General features: G+C 38.5%; 1 protein-coding gene across 1 annotated transcript in view; it reads right to left on the reverse strand.

Moving 5' to 3' along the window:
• The window catches only part of LOC140732165 (E3 ubiquitin-protein ligase HECW1-like), a 453,787-nt gene that overhangs the window by 44,200 nt on the left and 391,123 nt on the right, over nucleotides 1-18,464 (reverse strand). The window contains 1 exon segment of the mRNA XM_073054406.1: nucleotides 11,379-11,531. Coding sequence (XP_072910507.1) covers nucleotides 11,379-11,531 — 153 coding nt within the window.

Here is an 18,464-nt window from a genome sequence, read left to right on the forward strand (position 1 = left end):
ACCTCAATATAATGTGGAAAGATTTGATCTGTATGCAAGACAAGTTTTTCACTTGTGGCATGCGACAATAATAAACGAATTCCAATTCCAAATATATAGAAAGAAATTTTTCAGAAGGGAGGTTTGACCAACTGGAATACATTAAAATAATGGAACAAGATTTGTGGGTAAATAATTCACTTTCTTTATTTGGACACTTTTACTCTTTTAAGGGCAAGGTTTACACACAGTATGATGGTAAGATTTTATAGAAATGGCACTTTATCAATGTTTACAGTCTAATTTGAAGACATCATTACACTCCAGTACTGTGCTACTATACATTGATGACTGGTGGTATGGAGACAGGCTCAGTTGCTGGAATCTGGAACCAGAAGTCATTAGTGGTATTGGTTAGCTTAATTCTAATTGATGTATTTCCTACAGTTCATGATGAGGAATGTGAATCATATCTCTTATATTGGGAACCAGCTTTCAATTTGCTTAATCTGAGTTTTGTCATGGTCGTTACTCATCAGCAGAAAAATGCGTCTCATCATTTTATTGGATGTTAATACATTACCAGGAAGGCTTGCACCACTAATTGCAAACGGTATCCTGCAGAAATAGTTTCTTCAATTTTCTCTATATTATCAACAAAATAGGTTCAAAACTTTCTCCCCAAAATTCAGGAGCGCATTTTACTTGTTTTTCTGACCTATTTATGAACACTTTTACCAATGTATTACAGTTATACCACACTCGATATTAAAGGAAAAGAAAGAACAAAATCCTTTTGTGGTTGATTCATGCATCCATCCACCCTTTCTGCAATATCAGTAGTTCATTATTCATAATCATTCCAAGATCCCCCACCCTGAGTGTTTAACATTGTGCAATGTGTACCTGAGAAACAACTCAAACAGCACAGCACTGTGACTAATAGATGGTGAATAATTATTCCCACAGCAATTCAATCCTCATAGCAAAACAAAATGTGAGACTCATCTTTGTAAAAGATGTTAATAGTTCATAATAAATTATTATGGGTATCTGGATCATGCTCATAGATAGGTACGTAGAGCATAGAAAAATAGAGGGCTATGTGGTAGGTTACGTGGTCGGCACAACATTGTGGGCCGAAGAGTCTGTAATGTGCTGTAGATTTCTATGTTCTATGAGATTTTTCAAAATTGTACTGCAAAGGACTTGTCAATAAAGATAGAAGAAAAGAGAGCAAACTTTGCAAGGTTTTACCAGTGCTGCAGAGCTTTAGACTGAGGAAACATTAAGCTATGCTGCACATATTCAGTTGAGTGCTTGCTCCGCAGAACCCCAATGCCTTGGGAGAAGGTGCAGGGAATCCAAGAAGGATGTCTTTTTGAGGGAGAGTCTGAGAGATAGGGTGACAATTGGGTGATGGGGAGCAGGTAGTGTCAGCATGAAAAGGATAATCATTGAATGTTGGGGCCATGGCAGGAAGGAATGGAAAAAGAGGAATATTCACACCAGTTAATATTATAAAATATAACTTGAAGCTTTATCTGTTTATGGATAGGGACATAAAATAATAATGGCACCACTGATAAGGAGATTGTTGGGTGAGGTGTAAGGAGTGGGATAAGCAATATGGTTAGTTATACAATAGAGAATGCTGATTAAATAGTTAAGAGCAACAAATTACAGGAAAACAATTTATGTTGATATTACTCAATTGTGAATTATTCTAATATGCTTTACAGGAAAAGGAAATGGTTTAGAAAAATCTCTTATCTCTCAGTAGGTCAGGTTTAAACACTATATGGAAAATATTTTGCAAGGAAGGAATACCGTGACTCCCTGGTCTACTCATCTCACCCCACCCACCCCTCCCTGTCTCAAAGGTTCAAAAGTTCAAAGGTATATTTTATTATCAAAGCATGTATGCAAAATACAACTCTGAGATTCATCTTCTCGAGAAATACAGAAAAACTGGAAATCATTGAAAGAAAAGAGATCAACCCCCCCCCCCCCCTTCTGCATGAAAAAGCAAAAGAAACAAAACTCAAAAATCCCAATCCCCCCCCAACCATTCTCTCCCACAAAATCTAGCAGATTGCCCACTCGGAAAACAGCAGCCAGAAGATCAAACCCCTAACCCCCAAGCCCTTCCCGCACAAGAAACAGTGAGAATATCAAACCCCCAACCCTCTCTCTCACAAATAAAAAAACAAACAGATGGTCCACGCGGAAAAACATCGAGAAGAACATCAGACTCCAAATCCCCTACCCCTCCCTTGCACAAAAAGTAACATATCGTACTCCCAGAAGATGGCAACAAGAAAGAAAACACAGAAAACTGAAGGAGACCATATAAGCTACAGTCCACACTGATAATCACATATGTCTTGGAAATCCAAAAACATCCTCTGTCAGCATCGAGAAGAGTGACAGTTCGAACTCAGTCCTTCCGTGCGGAGCGACCACCAACCCATAGCCTTGATCCAACAACCCACGGCTTTCTGACCACTGGTCCAACACGGTCTCCCAACTGCTGGCCCAGCATGGCCTACCGACCTGCAGCCTGACGTGGCCTCCCAACCACTGGCCTGACACAGCACCACCCCACCCTACCCATTCCTCCATTACTCCTGGTATGTTTTGCCTACAGTCAGTCACAAGAAGTGTAGCACTTATCCTTACATCCCCTCCCTCACTACAATCTGGGGACCGCATTAGTTCTTCCAGTTGAGACAAAGGTTCAGGTGCATCTTCTCAATCTTATCCATTGCATTTGGTGCTCCTGATGTGGGTTCCTTTACATTGGTAAGACCAAATCGACAGAATGTCCATTTTGTACCTGCACTTGATTTCAGTGATCATCCTTAGCTTAGTTGCATGCTGTTTCATTTCCCCTTCTCCTTCCCACAGTCACCTATCTATCCTTGGCCTTCTCTACCGTCAGGAGGAAGGCCAATGCAAACTAGATTGTACAACACCTCACATTCCACCTGGTTAAGGGTGAAGGGGGAAAAGTTTAAAGGGAACATTAGCGGGGGCTTCTTCACACAGAGAGTGGTGGGAGTGTGGAATGAGCTGCCAGATGAAGTGGTAAATACAGGCTCACTTTTAACTTGGACAGGTACATGGATGAGAGGTGTATGGAGGGATATGGTCCAGGTGCAGGTCAGGGGAACTAGGCAGAAAAATGGTTCGGCACAGCCAAGAAGGGCCAGAGGGCCTGCTTCGGTGCTGTAATGTTCTATGGATCTATGAAAATATCTGTGGTTTCTATTGTTGGTAAAGTCACAGGTACTGCTAATGCCACTGCGGTTTGTTGCCTACCTTCTTTATTGAAGGAAATGTTAAATTTCAGTCAGAGGTTTGTGAAAGTAAAGATGTAAATTTTTTCCCATCCAAGTTCACAGACCCCCTGGAATCTTTTCAGGGAACCCAAGATAAGACCCCTGGTTTAGAGGGATATGGGACAATTGCAGGCAAATGGATTAGCTCAAGAAGACATCTTGGTCAGCATTGGTGAGATGGACCAAAGGGCATATTTCCATAAAGTACATCTCCATGACTCTACATTGGGACAAGACAAATGAGAAAATACTTGCCATGGAATAAGATGCGATAATGCCTCTCTAATACTTTGGTTGGCCCTTTTGCAATAGCACCCCATTCACAGTGTCCTCCTTGATCTTCATCTTTCCCAATACTCCACAATAAGCGATTCTGTCTAGGTTCTGATACTTACACCTGCCTCCAACTTCTTGGCCAGTAGGATCATCTATCTTTTTCAGGCTCTGACCCTCCCACTCATTTCTCTCTCCTCCCCTTACCTCTCGCCTAGCATTTCTCTTTAGACCAATCTATACACTAATCTGCTTCTCATATCCCAGGAATCCTACAAAGCCCTAATCTCCACCTTCCTTACCCATACCACTTGCCCGATGATCAATCAAGTCTAGGTCATGCTCTATGATTAAAACTGCTGGCTCCCTCCCCATGGATATCTTATGCCAGGTTTTGCTCCCGGATAGCCTATATGCACCCCTGAAAATGTGCAATATTTTGATCTTGGGCATGAATGAAGTTCAAGGTGGTACCACCACAGTAACCATCTGTTTTGGACTTGTAGAAGTTTATTAAGTGTCTCTGGTTTGACCATTCATTATTTCCTGCAGTATACCATAATTAGAATTGACATCAGATAATGGGAAATACTAAATTACAATTAAAACTTTGCCAATTTATTAAACTCGTTTTGGCTGAGTTTCCAGAGGAAACCTTTCTTGGATATGGATTTTATTTTGAGTAGGCAGGGAAGAGAGAAGACAGAGACTGTAAAGGCAGTATCTATTGAATATTCAGTAGGAATTAAACTTGTCAGCAAAATGCCTGGTAAGGCAGAACAGTGAATCAGATCAAATGATCATGCACTCCCTTTAATTCAATAGCTAGCCCCTTTAAGAAGGAATGAAAATATACTTTATAATTTAGATGTTATCAAGCTGAAATCTAATTGTAAGCTACTTTTAGAAAAGTGTTGTGGCTGAAAGCCATTTTCTAACAGTGAACATATTGTGCTGGCTGTACAGCTGTTTCTATATTGGCAACAAAGAGTGGCTGTTGAACACATTTAAACACATATAAGTGCTTGTTTTGAAGTGCAATTCTTGCAGCAACAAACTGTTAGAAAAAAACGATCTCAATACATATAGTATGAGTCTAGTATAAGTTAACAGATATAAATGTTTTATGAGCTCAGCGTGATTGCATATTTCTCCGATTGCCACTGCTGCCACATCAGTAACTGAGGGAGCTACTAATGCTGAACTGTAACTTCTGGAATTCCTTTAGAAAAGGAAGAAAAATAAAACAAAACCATTACACATACACACTTGGGAATATACATGCTGTGATGCTTGTTATCTAACTCAAGTACAGTTACAATTTATATCAGGGTCTGTATTTTCCTATGATAGATTGCCTGCTCTGCTTGGAACTGCTGGCATGCTCCTGTGTTGCAAGGAATCTTATAATTTATAAATTAAAAAGTAGAACTGCAAAATCATATTGTAGATCGTCACACTCAAACAATTGATACTTTCCAGTTAAAGTGCAAAAACCTTTCATCATTTCCATAGGAATGATTCCATTTAGATTTGCTCTTGTTTCAAGTTTAGCACCAATCTACCAAAAGCAACTCCACAGTCTACACCCGGTTAAAGAACAAAAACAAGTTTCTGCATGTTACTGTTAGGAGGATGCATTTTATACACGGTCACATCTCAAACCCACCAGCTTTAAATGAAGGTGTGGAAAGGGGCAGTTCCCCTGATCAAACATTTTAAAATATTCCACTGAGGTAGCATTGCTTCATTTAATATCATTTTTATTTTTATACCTTCTGCTGGGTTTCTTGATTCATAGAAAACCCAACAATTTAAAAGGTGAGAGAAAGGATGAAAACATAAGTCAGCTTTAGGCCTTCATGGCATTGCTTGTGTACCAGAGGTGGCATGACTGTATGTCACACTTCTAGGTTTTCTGTCCATAATTTCACCCCACCCTTGCATTGTAGTTAGTGGCTCCACAGTGGCTGGTTCCGCATTCAAGCTCATTAGACCCAGATCAAGCTCTCAGACACCTCCACTGAACCCTTCACACCCTCTATGTTATCATGCTGCTTGTCTCAGTTCTGGAGGAGGGACAATTTCCTCTGCTTAAACAATGGGAGGCTTGAAACCATTCTGGGATGGAACTTGCTTGGAAATCCCAGTGCTTCTATGCTGACCAGCTGGCATTTCTTGATATGAGTGCCAGAAGGACAGGGATTTGTGCACACTCCTGTATCAATGTGGAAATTACTTTTACTTAGTGATTTCATGACAGCTCCACAATGTTGAACTCCTTATGGAAGTCCAGAATGAAGGCTTGAGCTTGCGGCAGTCCCTCAGCAAAATCTACCTGCTGAACCTTATTCAGAAACATTGGGACCATGCATTTCAAAAGAAATGACTGCAAGGAGCAAAGGTGGGCATTAAATAATTTATATTTTATGAACTGAGTTTAATTAACTGGTTTTAATAATCCAGAAGTATTTAAAAATTTACTTCCAATTTAAATAATTTTTATCATGTTAATTGCTTCAATGTTTTTTAAAATAGTTTTTGAATGTTTAGGAATGTGAAGGACCCAGAAGGTGGGGTTGGGTTTGGATGTTTGTTGGAAGTCTTTGTGGTTTCCTTTCATCCTAAGTTCAGGAGACAATATGTTCACTAAAGAATGCATAATGTTCAATTTCATTTGTGTCTCCTCAGAAATTGAAGCTGTCTGTGCTTGCATACAGTAGGACCTCTTGCAATCTGTTTCTCTCTTAGATTCATAGCCAATGCTTTCAGTACTCTTCTACGGCATTCTGTAAAACCAACAGGACTATTACCAACCACATGGCCCTCTGTGATGGTACAGTACTACAATAACTGGGGGGGGGGCTTCCTCACTCAACCCAGACTTCTCCAGTAGTGGAAGAACCCTATACAGGGGTGTTTTCCCATTGAGCCCTCAGCAGGAACTTGACCCAATTCAGGCATGTAAAGATAAATGCAAGCGATGTTTTTATAATGCAAATTCCAGGAAATGTCCTTCCTCTACCATCTTAATAAAAGAGGAAGAGAATAAATAGGGAACTGCAGACCAATGAACAGTAGGAAAATGCTTTGTTTTGTTATCAAGAAGGTGCTAACAGGGGATGTGGATAGTGAAAGAGGAATGGTAGAGTCACCACAGATTTATGCCTAGAAATTATGTTAGACAAATCTGATAGAATATTTCTAAAGTACGATAAGAAAAATAGATAAGGTAAATCTTTGATGTAATATATTTGGAGATTCAGAGGTCTTTGGTAGGCTATCATTGAACAAAACTAGAGGGCATAGTTCCTGTGATAATATACAGGTGTAGAATAAGGATTGGTGAATGGACAGAAATTTGGGAGTAGGAATTAATTAATTTTTTTAAGACCGAGAGGCTTGAATATTGGGTGCTGCAGGAATAGGTGGTGGGTCCCAGTGACTCACAGTTGATATCAATGATTAAAGGATCTAATGTAATATCTACAGATTTGTTAAAATTACAGAACTAGTCTGGCAGTGAGACAGATGGAGAGGTTTTACGGGGGCACTGGCGAGTTAGCTGAATAAGCATGAACTTGGCCAGTTGAATATAATAGGAAGGAGTGAAGCCATCATCTTTGATAGAAAAACTCAAACAGCAGAATATTTTTTACATGATTGACATGCCATCTAATGAGTTCAGTAGTGTAACGGTGCTATCCTAGAGCAGAGGGATGAGGAACACCTCTGTGTTCCTTACCCACACCTATACTGGTTCACCTCGGCTCACTGGTCACCATTCTCATTTCCATCTGCTCATCACCCATACACTTGTCCATATGGGTTTCATCCCCCTGGCCTACCCTTCCTATTCCCCGTCTGGTTCCATCAACCAACCTATCTCACCCTTCCCTTTTATCTCTTCATACTAGCTATCTTCCCTTTATACTCTCAGCCCTGATGCAGGGTCTCGAGCTAAAATGTTGACTGTCCCTCTGCTAGATCCATTTGGTTTATCCAGAAGGCCAGCATGGAACAGTACAGCCCTTCAACCCATGATGATGTACCCATCTTTTAACCTACTCTCAGATCGACCTAACCCTTCCCTCACGCATAGCCTTCCACAGAAAGATTAGATTGAATTTAGAGTAGATAAAGAAAATTTCATCCATGTGCCTATCTCAGAGTCCCTAACTGTCTGTCTCCACCAACACTCCCGGCAGCACTTCTCCTGCATCGACCAGCCTCTGTGTAAAAACTTACACCCACCTCCACCAATGACGTTAAAATTATTTCCCTTGTATTAACCACTTCTGTACACTCTATCTATTACAAATGAGTTGGTTATTTGCTAACTATTTTGTTCTCAGGATGTGGGGAATGCTGGGCCAAGTTGACAGGTAGGAAAATTAGTAGTAAACTGTGACCTCTGGCTTAGCTTGATTTTCTCACCAGCTGTTAACCTTGCTGTTCTACTTTTTTCTAATCAATGGTTCAAAGCAAATTAATTATCAAAGTACCTATGTCGCCAAATACTACTCTGCGATTCATTTTCTTGCAGGCATTCACAGTAGAACAGGTGCAATACAATCAATGAAAAACTACAAAGACTGACAAACAACCAATGTGCAAAAAAAGACAAACTGTGCAAATACAAACTGCAACAACAACAAAAAAAGACAAATAAATAAATAATAATGAGGACATGAGTTGTAGAGTCCTTGAAAGTGAATCCATAGGTTGTGTTCAATGATCAATTCAATGTTGTGGTGAGCGAAGGTGCCCACAGTGGCTCAGGAATCAGAATCAGGTTTATTATCACCGGCATGTGACGTGAAATTTGTTAACTTAGCAGCAGCAGTTCAATGCAGCAATCTAGCAAAGAAACATAGAAAATAGGTGCAGGAGTAGGCCATTCGGCCCTTCCAGCCTGCACCGCCATTCAGTATGATCATGGCTGATCATCCAACTCAGAACCCTGTACCTGCTTTCTCTCCATACCCCCTGATCCCTTTAGCCACAAGGGCCATATCTAACTTCCTCTTAAATATAGCCAATGAATCGGCCTCAACTGTTTCCTGTGGCAGAGAACTCCACAGATTCACCACTCTTTGTGTGAAGAAGTTTTTCCTCATCTTGGTCCTAAAAGGCTTCCCTTTTATCCTTAAACTGTGACCCCCTCGTTCTGGACTTCCCCAACATCGGAAACAATCTTCCTGCATCTAGCCTGTCCAATCCCTTTAGAATTTTATACGTTTCAATAAGATCCCCCCTCAATCTTCTAAATTCCAGTGAGTATAGGCCTAGTTGATCCAGTCTTTCTTCATATGGAAGTCCTGCCATCCCAGGAATCAATCTGGTGAACCTTCTCTGTACTCCCTCTGTGGCAAGAATGTCTTTCCTCAGATTAGAGGACCAAAACTGCACACAATACTCTAGGTGCAGTCTCACCAAGGCCTTGTACAACTGCAGTAGAACCTCCCTGCTCCTGTACTCAAATCCTTTTGCTATGAACGCCAACATACCATTTGCCTTTTTCACCGGCTGCAGTACCTGCATGCCCACTTTCAATGACCGGTGTACAATGACACCCAGGTCTCGTTGCATCTCCCCTTTTCCTAATCGGCCACCATTCAGATAATAATCTGTTTTCCTGTTCTTGCAACCAAAGTGGATAACCTCACATTTATCCACATTAAGTTGCATCTGCCATGAATTTGCACACTCACCTAACCTATCCAAGTCTCCCTGCATCCTCTTAGCATCCTCCTCACAGCTAACACTGCCACCCAGCTTTGTGTCATCCGCAAACTTGGAGATGTTGCATTTAATTCCCTCATCTAAATCATTAATATATATTGTAAACAACTGGGGTCCCAGCACTGAGCCTTGCGGTACCCCACTAGTCACTGCCTGCCATTCTGAAAAGGTCCCGTTTACTCCCACTCTTTGCTTCCTGTCTGCCAACCAATTCTCTATCCACATCAATACCATACCCCCAATACCGTGTGCTTTAAGTTTGCACACTAATCTCCTGTGTGGGACCTTGTCAAAAGCCTTTTGAAAATCTAAATATACCACATCCACTGGCTCTCCCCTATCCACTCTACTAGTTACATCTTCAAAAAATTCTAGCAGAGAGAAAAAAATAATAAATAAAATAAAATTTAAAATAAACTTGATAGATGAAGGGTATTAACTGTTCCTGAACCTCCTTCCTAATGGTAGTAGCAAGAAGAGAACATTGTCTGGATGTTGGGGTCCTTGATGATGGATGCTGCTTTCTTGTGGCAGAGCTCTTTGTAGATGTGTTCATCTGCTGTCAGCAACGTGACTACCACACAGAGGGTAAAAAGGATCTGGTTCTATGCATAGAAGTGTCTCATATAAATTGCATCGTCTGCTGTAATGTGAAAAATTTGTTTCAAGGGCTTATTATTAAAAGCCATTGATTATTACAAATATATTCACTAATCTTAAAACAGTTCTTACCAATAATGAGCAGAAAGCTCTAAAGATAATTACTTTAATGTAATACCAACTTAACCTTCTGGTAGCAATGACTACAGTGGATCAGTCCAGGCCTTCACTGTTTGCATAGTATAGAGTCTAACAAACTTGTAGGGCAAAATGAAGCAGAGTGATCACTGAAGTTTCAGGAGATATGAATGTAAGCACTTTGTTCTCTATCAACAAACTTTCTGAAGTTAAGGCCAGCAGGATGTGGGCAATTTGACTGAATTCTGACAGCATATTATATAAGATGTATGCAACTGTGAGAACTTTTATTCACTCAAACCATTAAAACCCACTGAGCATAAACCTGGCATGCAAATTGCATAAATTTCCACCATTCTACGAGCGTTACCACAGATATTCTGGCTAAGTTACAACAAATAAATGAAAGGGCTCCCCTGAAATTCATCTCGTAAATTTATTCCAAATAGTAACAGCACTCGTAAAAGAGCATGGCACTGTTAAGGAATCCATACCTAACCTATTTTATGTTTAAATGTTGCTTCCAATATTGAAATGATGCCAAGTATCTAAACTTAATATCCTATTTAATAATGATCCATTTTCCCAAATAGATTGAGACATTACTGCCTCCCTCAACACTTTTTTTGACTGACAATTCCAACGTAAGTGCTGAACCTCGAATCCCACACCACCCTACTCCTGCCCTCCATTCTGTGTAGCTCTGGTAAGCTAGTTCACGGGAGCACAGTGAAATAGAATGCCTTCTGGTTCTCTCACAGAAATCAACTAAGAATAGCAAAGATACAAGCAAGAAAAGTATACCTTCATTTCTTTAGAGAATAGCAACGTATGAATTATGATTTAATAGGATAGGCCATAATTCAAGCAAGCTTCCCTTCTTGCATGAGCCAACAGGATAAATCAGAGAGGGAAATGGGTAAATAAGAAAAAGGGAACTTTTCACAATGGTTTGATAAAGGTGGCTGTCAAATAATTGTGATTGCTTAGTCTTTAGTGACACACCAAGGAAAGCTATGATCTGGAATCACAGGGAGGTGGAAGCAGTATCAATCAAGACTTCCAACAAGGAATAAATCAGGCACCTCACTGTCAATAAAGACTAGAGTTACGGGACTGATGAACTTGCTCTGCAGAGCCCTGAACCGGATTCTCAGGACCGTGGTCCCTTTTTTGCACTGTAAAAATCTATTTTCTGATTATTGCATTCTTTACATTAACATTTATGGGAAATTCAGCTTTTGTGACTTTTTTTGGGGAACTTGAAGAGTAGAGGAAGAATGAAGGAAGATACGTTACCATTCCAGGTGATTTTCTACAAACGCTGACATCGGACTGATCTGCACAGTGTACGTATCATTGGCTGAGTACTCAAATAAACCGTAGTAAGGATTGAATAGCTCTTGTGATAAGAGGAAGAAAAACTCTCTCGATGGTCCACTGTAATCCAGACTGTAAAGGAAGCACAAAACAAAATAAGGTACAATAATACAGTTTGGAGGACATCTTGGAACAGTCATATACTAAATGAATTAAAATGCTAACAATAAAGCTGGGTGTTTCTGAGAGATTCTTCTGTGTTCATTTATTTTCGGGGCAATTTTAATTTGATTACTTAGTGACTTCAGCCTCTAATATCATGTTTATCCTCTCCCTTAGTAGCCAATAGCTCACAATGGACTCTCCCACACCTTGTCTGAATGGTAGTTCTTCCTGTGAAAGAACAGAACATTTTGGCCATGTAGAGACGTCAGCTTTTACCATCAGTTTTCAATCTGAATACACTTTTTCAGAAGTTGTCTAAACAAGGTGTGTGCCTCTTCCTCAGTTTGGAATTCCAGCTCACTGAGGTTCCATTGGTTTTTTATTTATTACTTTCTATACCTATTCACCAGGTTCTCATGATTTATGTATGTGGACTACCAAAGCTCTCAGTATCTCACTAGTAAAAGCACTGGAAAAATGCTTTTAATAGTAAGATTCCCACACAATCAAAGTATGTTCCATTGATCAATTTTATACCTGTCATTCCCTCATATTTCTTAATACCTTTGCTTAACAAAACTCGATCCGTCTCAAATCTAAAATTAACAATTATCCTTGTATTAAATTGTGCTTATGAAAGAGAACTTCTGATTTGTCACCCTCAGTTCTAACATGGATTACACCATCTTTCTCTATATTTAAACTGTACTTTCCAAACTATCGTAGCTCCTCCAAATTACTTAGTAGCTACCTCCAACCACATATGCAACAGCAGATCCTTGTCCATAGACTCTGTCTGCTTCCTCGCACATTTGATTTGAGATCAAAATCTCTTGGAATGACACTTGGTAAGCCAAGCAAACAGAGGAAAAATGATGTATCATTATTCTTCATGTCTAAAACCTACCACCCACTACACAAGATAGCTTCCAGTTACTCTTGTACATAATCACGCATGGAACATAAATAGAGACAGCATTACAGACACATTTAGATGTACGTTCGAGTGAATGTATTCAAGTTGCCAACTGCCCTACTGCTGCCAGGCTAACCACTGGCGATGCCCAGCCAGACGACTCCTGCCTGGAAACCACATGAGGTCGTCCACCCGACATCTGCCCCTGTGCACCAACTCCCACAAGTTCTTTCCCCGGTTCACTGGCCCCTTCAAAATTACCCATCGCATCAATCCAGTTACTTGCTGTCTCCAACTGCCACCGTTCCTCAAGATCACATCTACCCTCTGTGTATCCTGCCTCAAGCCTGTTGTCCACAGACCACTGGTACCACCTGAACCTGCGTCTCCATTACCTGGAATAGTGGAAAGTGGTCTAGTGTGGCTGTTTGACGGTTGATGGATTCATGTAATCATGGATGGGCTATGCTGTATCTGGTTGAGTGAGAAGGGTACAGCCCAGAGAAGAGATCTTGGATGATGTCCAGTTTCATCTTGCATCCGTCACTCATTGATTAGTTCCACAAGACCCTTTCGAATCATCTAGGGCTGCTGGGTGCTAGGTGCTGGCTACCACCGGAGGTGGGAGGGGGTGTGTCTTGTCGGGCCTCCCTTTCTCCACTCAGCTAATAGGAGTCACCTAACAGTAATTTCCAATTCATTACCTGCAGCGTATTTAAACCCAGCTCTTGTCCACAGCCCTGGTTCACTTATCAAACCAGCCAGACTCAACCAGTTGTTCCAAGCCCTCAGTTACCTTGTTGCCTGTGAGTTTAGATCTGTTCTCTTTTGTTCCGTGGCCCCTTGTGGCTTGCTATTTTGCAGTCAATTATTAAAGTTATTGTTTCAGCTATATCGTTTCTGCTGCTCTGCTTTTGGGTCAAGCCTCCTCTACATTTTTTGACACATTTGGATCAACTGGTCAAGTCCAAGCACTCAGTAGTTATTTCTGATAAAAGACTTGCTAGCAGAATTTGTTAATAGGATCTTAATGGGGCTTGCAGTTTGCAACCACCCACCCCCGCAAACATCCTTCCTGTGGGAAAGTAGTCAGTTTGGCTGCTGTTTATGAGATTCCTAAGTTTAGAAACAAACATCTTGTAAATTTGCCAGGATGAAGTGATAGTTTGCTCCTTTGCAATATCTTCCATTGCACTTTATCAATTGCTCAGCTTGCTATCAGCCACATTAAATATGCAGTACTTCAATTCCCACCAAGTCTCCACATTATCCTATTGTTTTCAATATGCTGGCTTGTGGTCAAAATCAAGTTTAAGCAGTGTTTGTCTCTAATGAATATGGACACATTGAACAGTAATGTCACCATCGTTTACTCTAATGCCACTCCCTCAGATTTTTGGCAAGGTTCAGCAATTTTTCCCAAATGGTATGTTTCCCGTTTTTAATAATTTATCAAACAAAGGTATTTTACAAGTTGTTAAGTGCGTGCATCACTGATCCTAATTTTCTTTTTATTCCTGAAAGGGATCTAATTGGATTCACTTTTTAATTTGTTTTGATTTGCACTAATAGAAAAGGTATTATGCAAATACAATGTGATGCATTCTGGGAGTTCTTTAAGAAGTATCTCGTCTAGCACGTGCATGCCCAAGGCATGGAAGGCAAAGGACCAGTGCTGATGAACAAGATTGGTACAGATATGTACTTGACGGTTAGCATAGTCAAGGCTGACTGAAGGACCAGTTTCTGTGCCATTTGACGATATGATGAACATATACTTTCACGTCAAATAAACTGCTGGAGGAACTCAGTGGTGGAGCAGCATCTGCAGAGGTAAAAGGATAGTCAATGTTATGGCTCTTTACTCTGCATCAGGTTTGAACGTGGGGGGAAGATAACTGAAGGAGATGAGAGACGAGGGCTGGTATATGATACGTGGAACCAGATGGGGGAAAGGAGGATGATGCACAGATGGAACCAGGTGAGGTGGTGGGGAAGAGAGCGGGCGTGTGAAGCCAGAGACTGGTGGAAGATAAGTGGAGGCAGATAAGAAAAAAAAACAAATGAGCAGATGGAGTCAGGTGTGGGAGGTGATAGGAAGAGTAGACCAGGGATGAGGGATGGGTGCATGGGTGATCGACAAGGTAGGCACAGAGAGAGACAACATGGCTGGAGTGCTAGAAAGAACAGAGTTGGGGGGGGGGGTCATCTGAAATTGGATTTCAATTGGAGTTCATATTTCTTCTATGCTCTCAGTTCTGATGAATGTCGAGCACCCTTCTGCCTCCACCGATGCTGCTTCACCTGCGGTGTTGCTTCAGCATCTTGCTTCTTTTCTCCATGCCTGCAGTCTCTCTTGTGTGTTTACTTCCCTTCTAAGTTGAACTGACAATGACAGAGATCTGCAAGTTCCTTGGAGCTTCTCTGAATCTGCCATTTGAACTTTGGTAGAAAGTCAGAAGTGGCAATTGTGAAAGGACCTTCAATCATTACAAAAGTGGAACAAAAAGGAAATTAATCTGTCATTGTGAAAATCTGTTGATTGGTGGAATACTGGCTGGTTTTAGAGCTTTAAAATTTTTTTTTTAATTGAATTTTCAAATAGGTTACAGAAAGAAAAAAAATTATCAACCCTTCCCCCCTCCCCCCAACATATCCCTATAGAAAAAAAAGAGAAGAAAAAAGAAAGAAAGAAAGAAAGAAAAAAGAAAGAAAGAAAGAATGCCTGGATATCGGAAGATCCCCACATGCTCCATGGAGTTCATAATAGCTTTAATATGTATATTTATTTCTTTCCCCAGATAACCAATAATTTTATCTTCGGAGCTCCTATATATTTAATCCTATTTTTTGTAAATAAGGGCACCAAATTTTCAGAAATATTTCATATTTATATAAGTAATTTTTTCAAGTGGAATGCAGCTAAACATTTCATTCTTCCAACGAACTATACTTAAGTATGAATCCGATTTCCAAGTAACTGCAAAAGCCTTTTTGGCTACTGCCAATGCAATTTTTATGAATTCTTTCTGATATTTATTCAATTTGGATTTCAATTTTATCCCTTCAATGTCGCCTAGTAAAAATAATGTTGGATTATGTGGAAGTTGTATTCCAATAATTTGTTCCAGTAAAACTCTTAAATTTGTCCAAAAAGGTTGAATTTTAAAACAAGACCAAGTAGAGTGTAAAAAAGTACCAATTTCTTGATTACATCGAAAACATTGATCAGATAAATTTGAGTTTAATCTATTTATTTTTTGTGGTGTAATATATATTTGATATAAAAAGTTATATTGTACTAATCTTAGTCGAACACTTATTGTATTTGTCATACTGTCAAGACATAATCTTGACCAACTTGTTTCATAAATTTTAATATTCAAATCAGTTTCCCATTTTTGTCTTGACTTATGAATTCCTTGTTTAATTGCCTGCTTCTGAATCAAATTATACATACCAGAAATAAATTTTTAAATTTTTCCTTTATGAATTAAAGTTTCTATTTCATTAGGTTTCGGCAATAACATTGTTTGACTCAGTTTATCTCTTAAATAATCCCTTAATTGGAAATAACAAAAATGAGTGTTATTTGATATTTTATATTTATTCTTTAATTGGTCAAATGACATTAATATACCTCCTTCAAAACAGTCTCCTATATATCTAATCCCTTTGTGAAACCAGTTATATAAAAGTTGATTATCCATTGTAAAAGGGATAAGTTTATTTTGAATTAAAGGTCTCTTTGCTAATAAAGATTTCTTTATCTCATCAACATTTATCTTATTCCATAAATCAATGAAATGTTTTAGTATAGGAGATTCTTTCTTTTCCCGTATCCATTTATATATAAAATCTTCTGGTATATTTTCTCCTATTTTGTCTAATTCTGTTCTAATCCATGCCGGTTTATCTTCATCAAAAAAAGATGTGATAAATCTAAGTTGATTTGCTTTGTAATAATTCTTAAAATTTGGTAATTGTAACCCTCCTAGGTCAAATTTCCATGTCAATTTTTCCAACGATATTCTTGACATCTTACCTTTCCAAAGGAATTTCCTCACACATTTATTTAACTCTTGAAAAAATTTCTATGGTAATTGTATTGATAGTGTTTGGAATATATATTGTAATCTAGGGAATATATTCATTTTTACAGCATTGACTCTACCTATTAATGTTATTGGTAACATCATCCATTTATCAAGATCCTCTTGAATTTTTTTCAATAATGTCAAATAATTTAATTTATATAAATTCTTTATATCATTATCAACTCTTATAACTAAATACTTTATACCATTTATCGGCCATCTAAATTGAGTTATTAATCGACATTGACTATAATCTCCTTTAGTAAGGGGTAGAATTTCACTTTTATCCCAATTTATTTTGTACCCTGATATTTTCCCATATTCTTCCAATCTAGAAGATAATTTATGCAACGAATGCAATGAGTTAGTTAGATAAATCAGAACATCATCAGCAAATAAGTTAATCTTATATTCCTCCTGATTAACTCTGAAACTCATAATATCTGAGTCAGTTCTAATTAATTCAGCTAATGGTTCTATCGCCAACACAAATAAAGCAGGTGATAATGGACAACCTTGTCTAATTGACTTTGTTAACTGAAATGATGTTGAAATTTGGCCATTTGTCACCACTTTAGCTTCGGGGTTAGTATTTAAGGTTTTAATCCATTTTATAAAAGATATTCCTAATCCATATTTTTCCAATACCTTAAATTAAAAATCCCATTCCAATCTATCAAATGCTTTTTCTGCATCCAAAGCAACTGCCACACTCATTTCTTCCCTCTTTTGTGCCAAATGAATTATGCTAAGTAACCGAGTTACATTATCTGCCGATTGTTTATTTTTAATAAATCCTGTTTGGTCCATGTGTATTAATTTTGGTAAGGATTTAGATAATCTATTAGATAAAATCTTTGCTATTATTTTATAGTCAGTGTTCAACAAAGAAATAGGTCTATATGATGTTAGCTTTAAAAGATCTCTGTCTTTTTTTGGCAATACTATTAAAATAGCTGTCGAAAAAGATTCTGGAAGTTTATGCGTTCTTTCTGCTCCATAAAAGGAGGAATTAATAAATCTTTACACTTTTTGTAAAATTCAGGTGGAAAACTATCTTCTCCTGGAGATTTATTACTCTGAAGTGATCCTAGAGCTTCTTCGACCTCTTTTAATGTAAAAGGCACATCTAATCCTTTCTGTTCTTCCGAATTCAATTTTGGGAGAGTTATTTGTGATAAAAACCTTTCTATCTCAACAATATCATTTTGTGATTCAGATTGATACAGTTCAGAATAAAAAAAATTAAAGTTTCATTGATTTCTAAAGGTTTATAAGTAATTTTATTTACACTTGCTCTAATTGCATTTATCGTTTTGGAAGCCTGCTCTGTTTTCAACTGCCAAGCAAGAATCTTGTGTGATCTTTCACCTAGTTCATAATATCTCTGTTTAGTTCTCATAATTGCTTTTTCTGTTCGGTATGTCGAAGTGTATTATAATGTAGCTTCTTATTAACAAGTTGTCTTTGTTTTTCTTCTGTCATATATCTTTGAGATTCTTTTTCTAATTTTGTAATCTCTTTTTCCAATTGATCTATTTCTACCATATATTCCTTCTTAATTTTAGAAGTTTAACATTATCTGGCCTCTCAAATATGCCTTCATCGCTTCCCATAATATAAATTTATCATCAACTGAATGTGAGTTTGTATCTAAGAAAAACTGAATCTGTTTTTTCATAAAATCACAAAAATCTTGATGTTTTAATAATATTGAATTAAATCTCCATCTGTAAATTGACTCCTTATCCATCATTATCATTGTCATTATCAAAGGGGAATGATCTGACAATATTCTTGCTTTATATTCCATATTTTTTACTCTGTCTTGAATATTCGCTGATAGCAGGAAAAAATCTATCCTTGAATAAGTTTTATGTCTATTTG

Source organism: Hemitrygon akajei, chromosome 8, assembly GCF_048418815.1.
Source record: "Hemitrygon akajei chromosome 8, sHemAka1.3, whole genome shotgun sequence".
Classification (NCBI taxonomy): Eukaryota; Metazoa; Chordata; class Chondrichthyes; order Myliobatiformes; family Dasyatidae; genus Hemitrygon; species Hemitrygon akajei.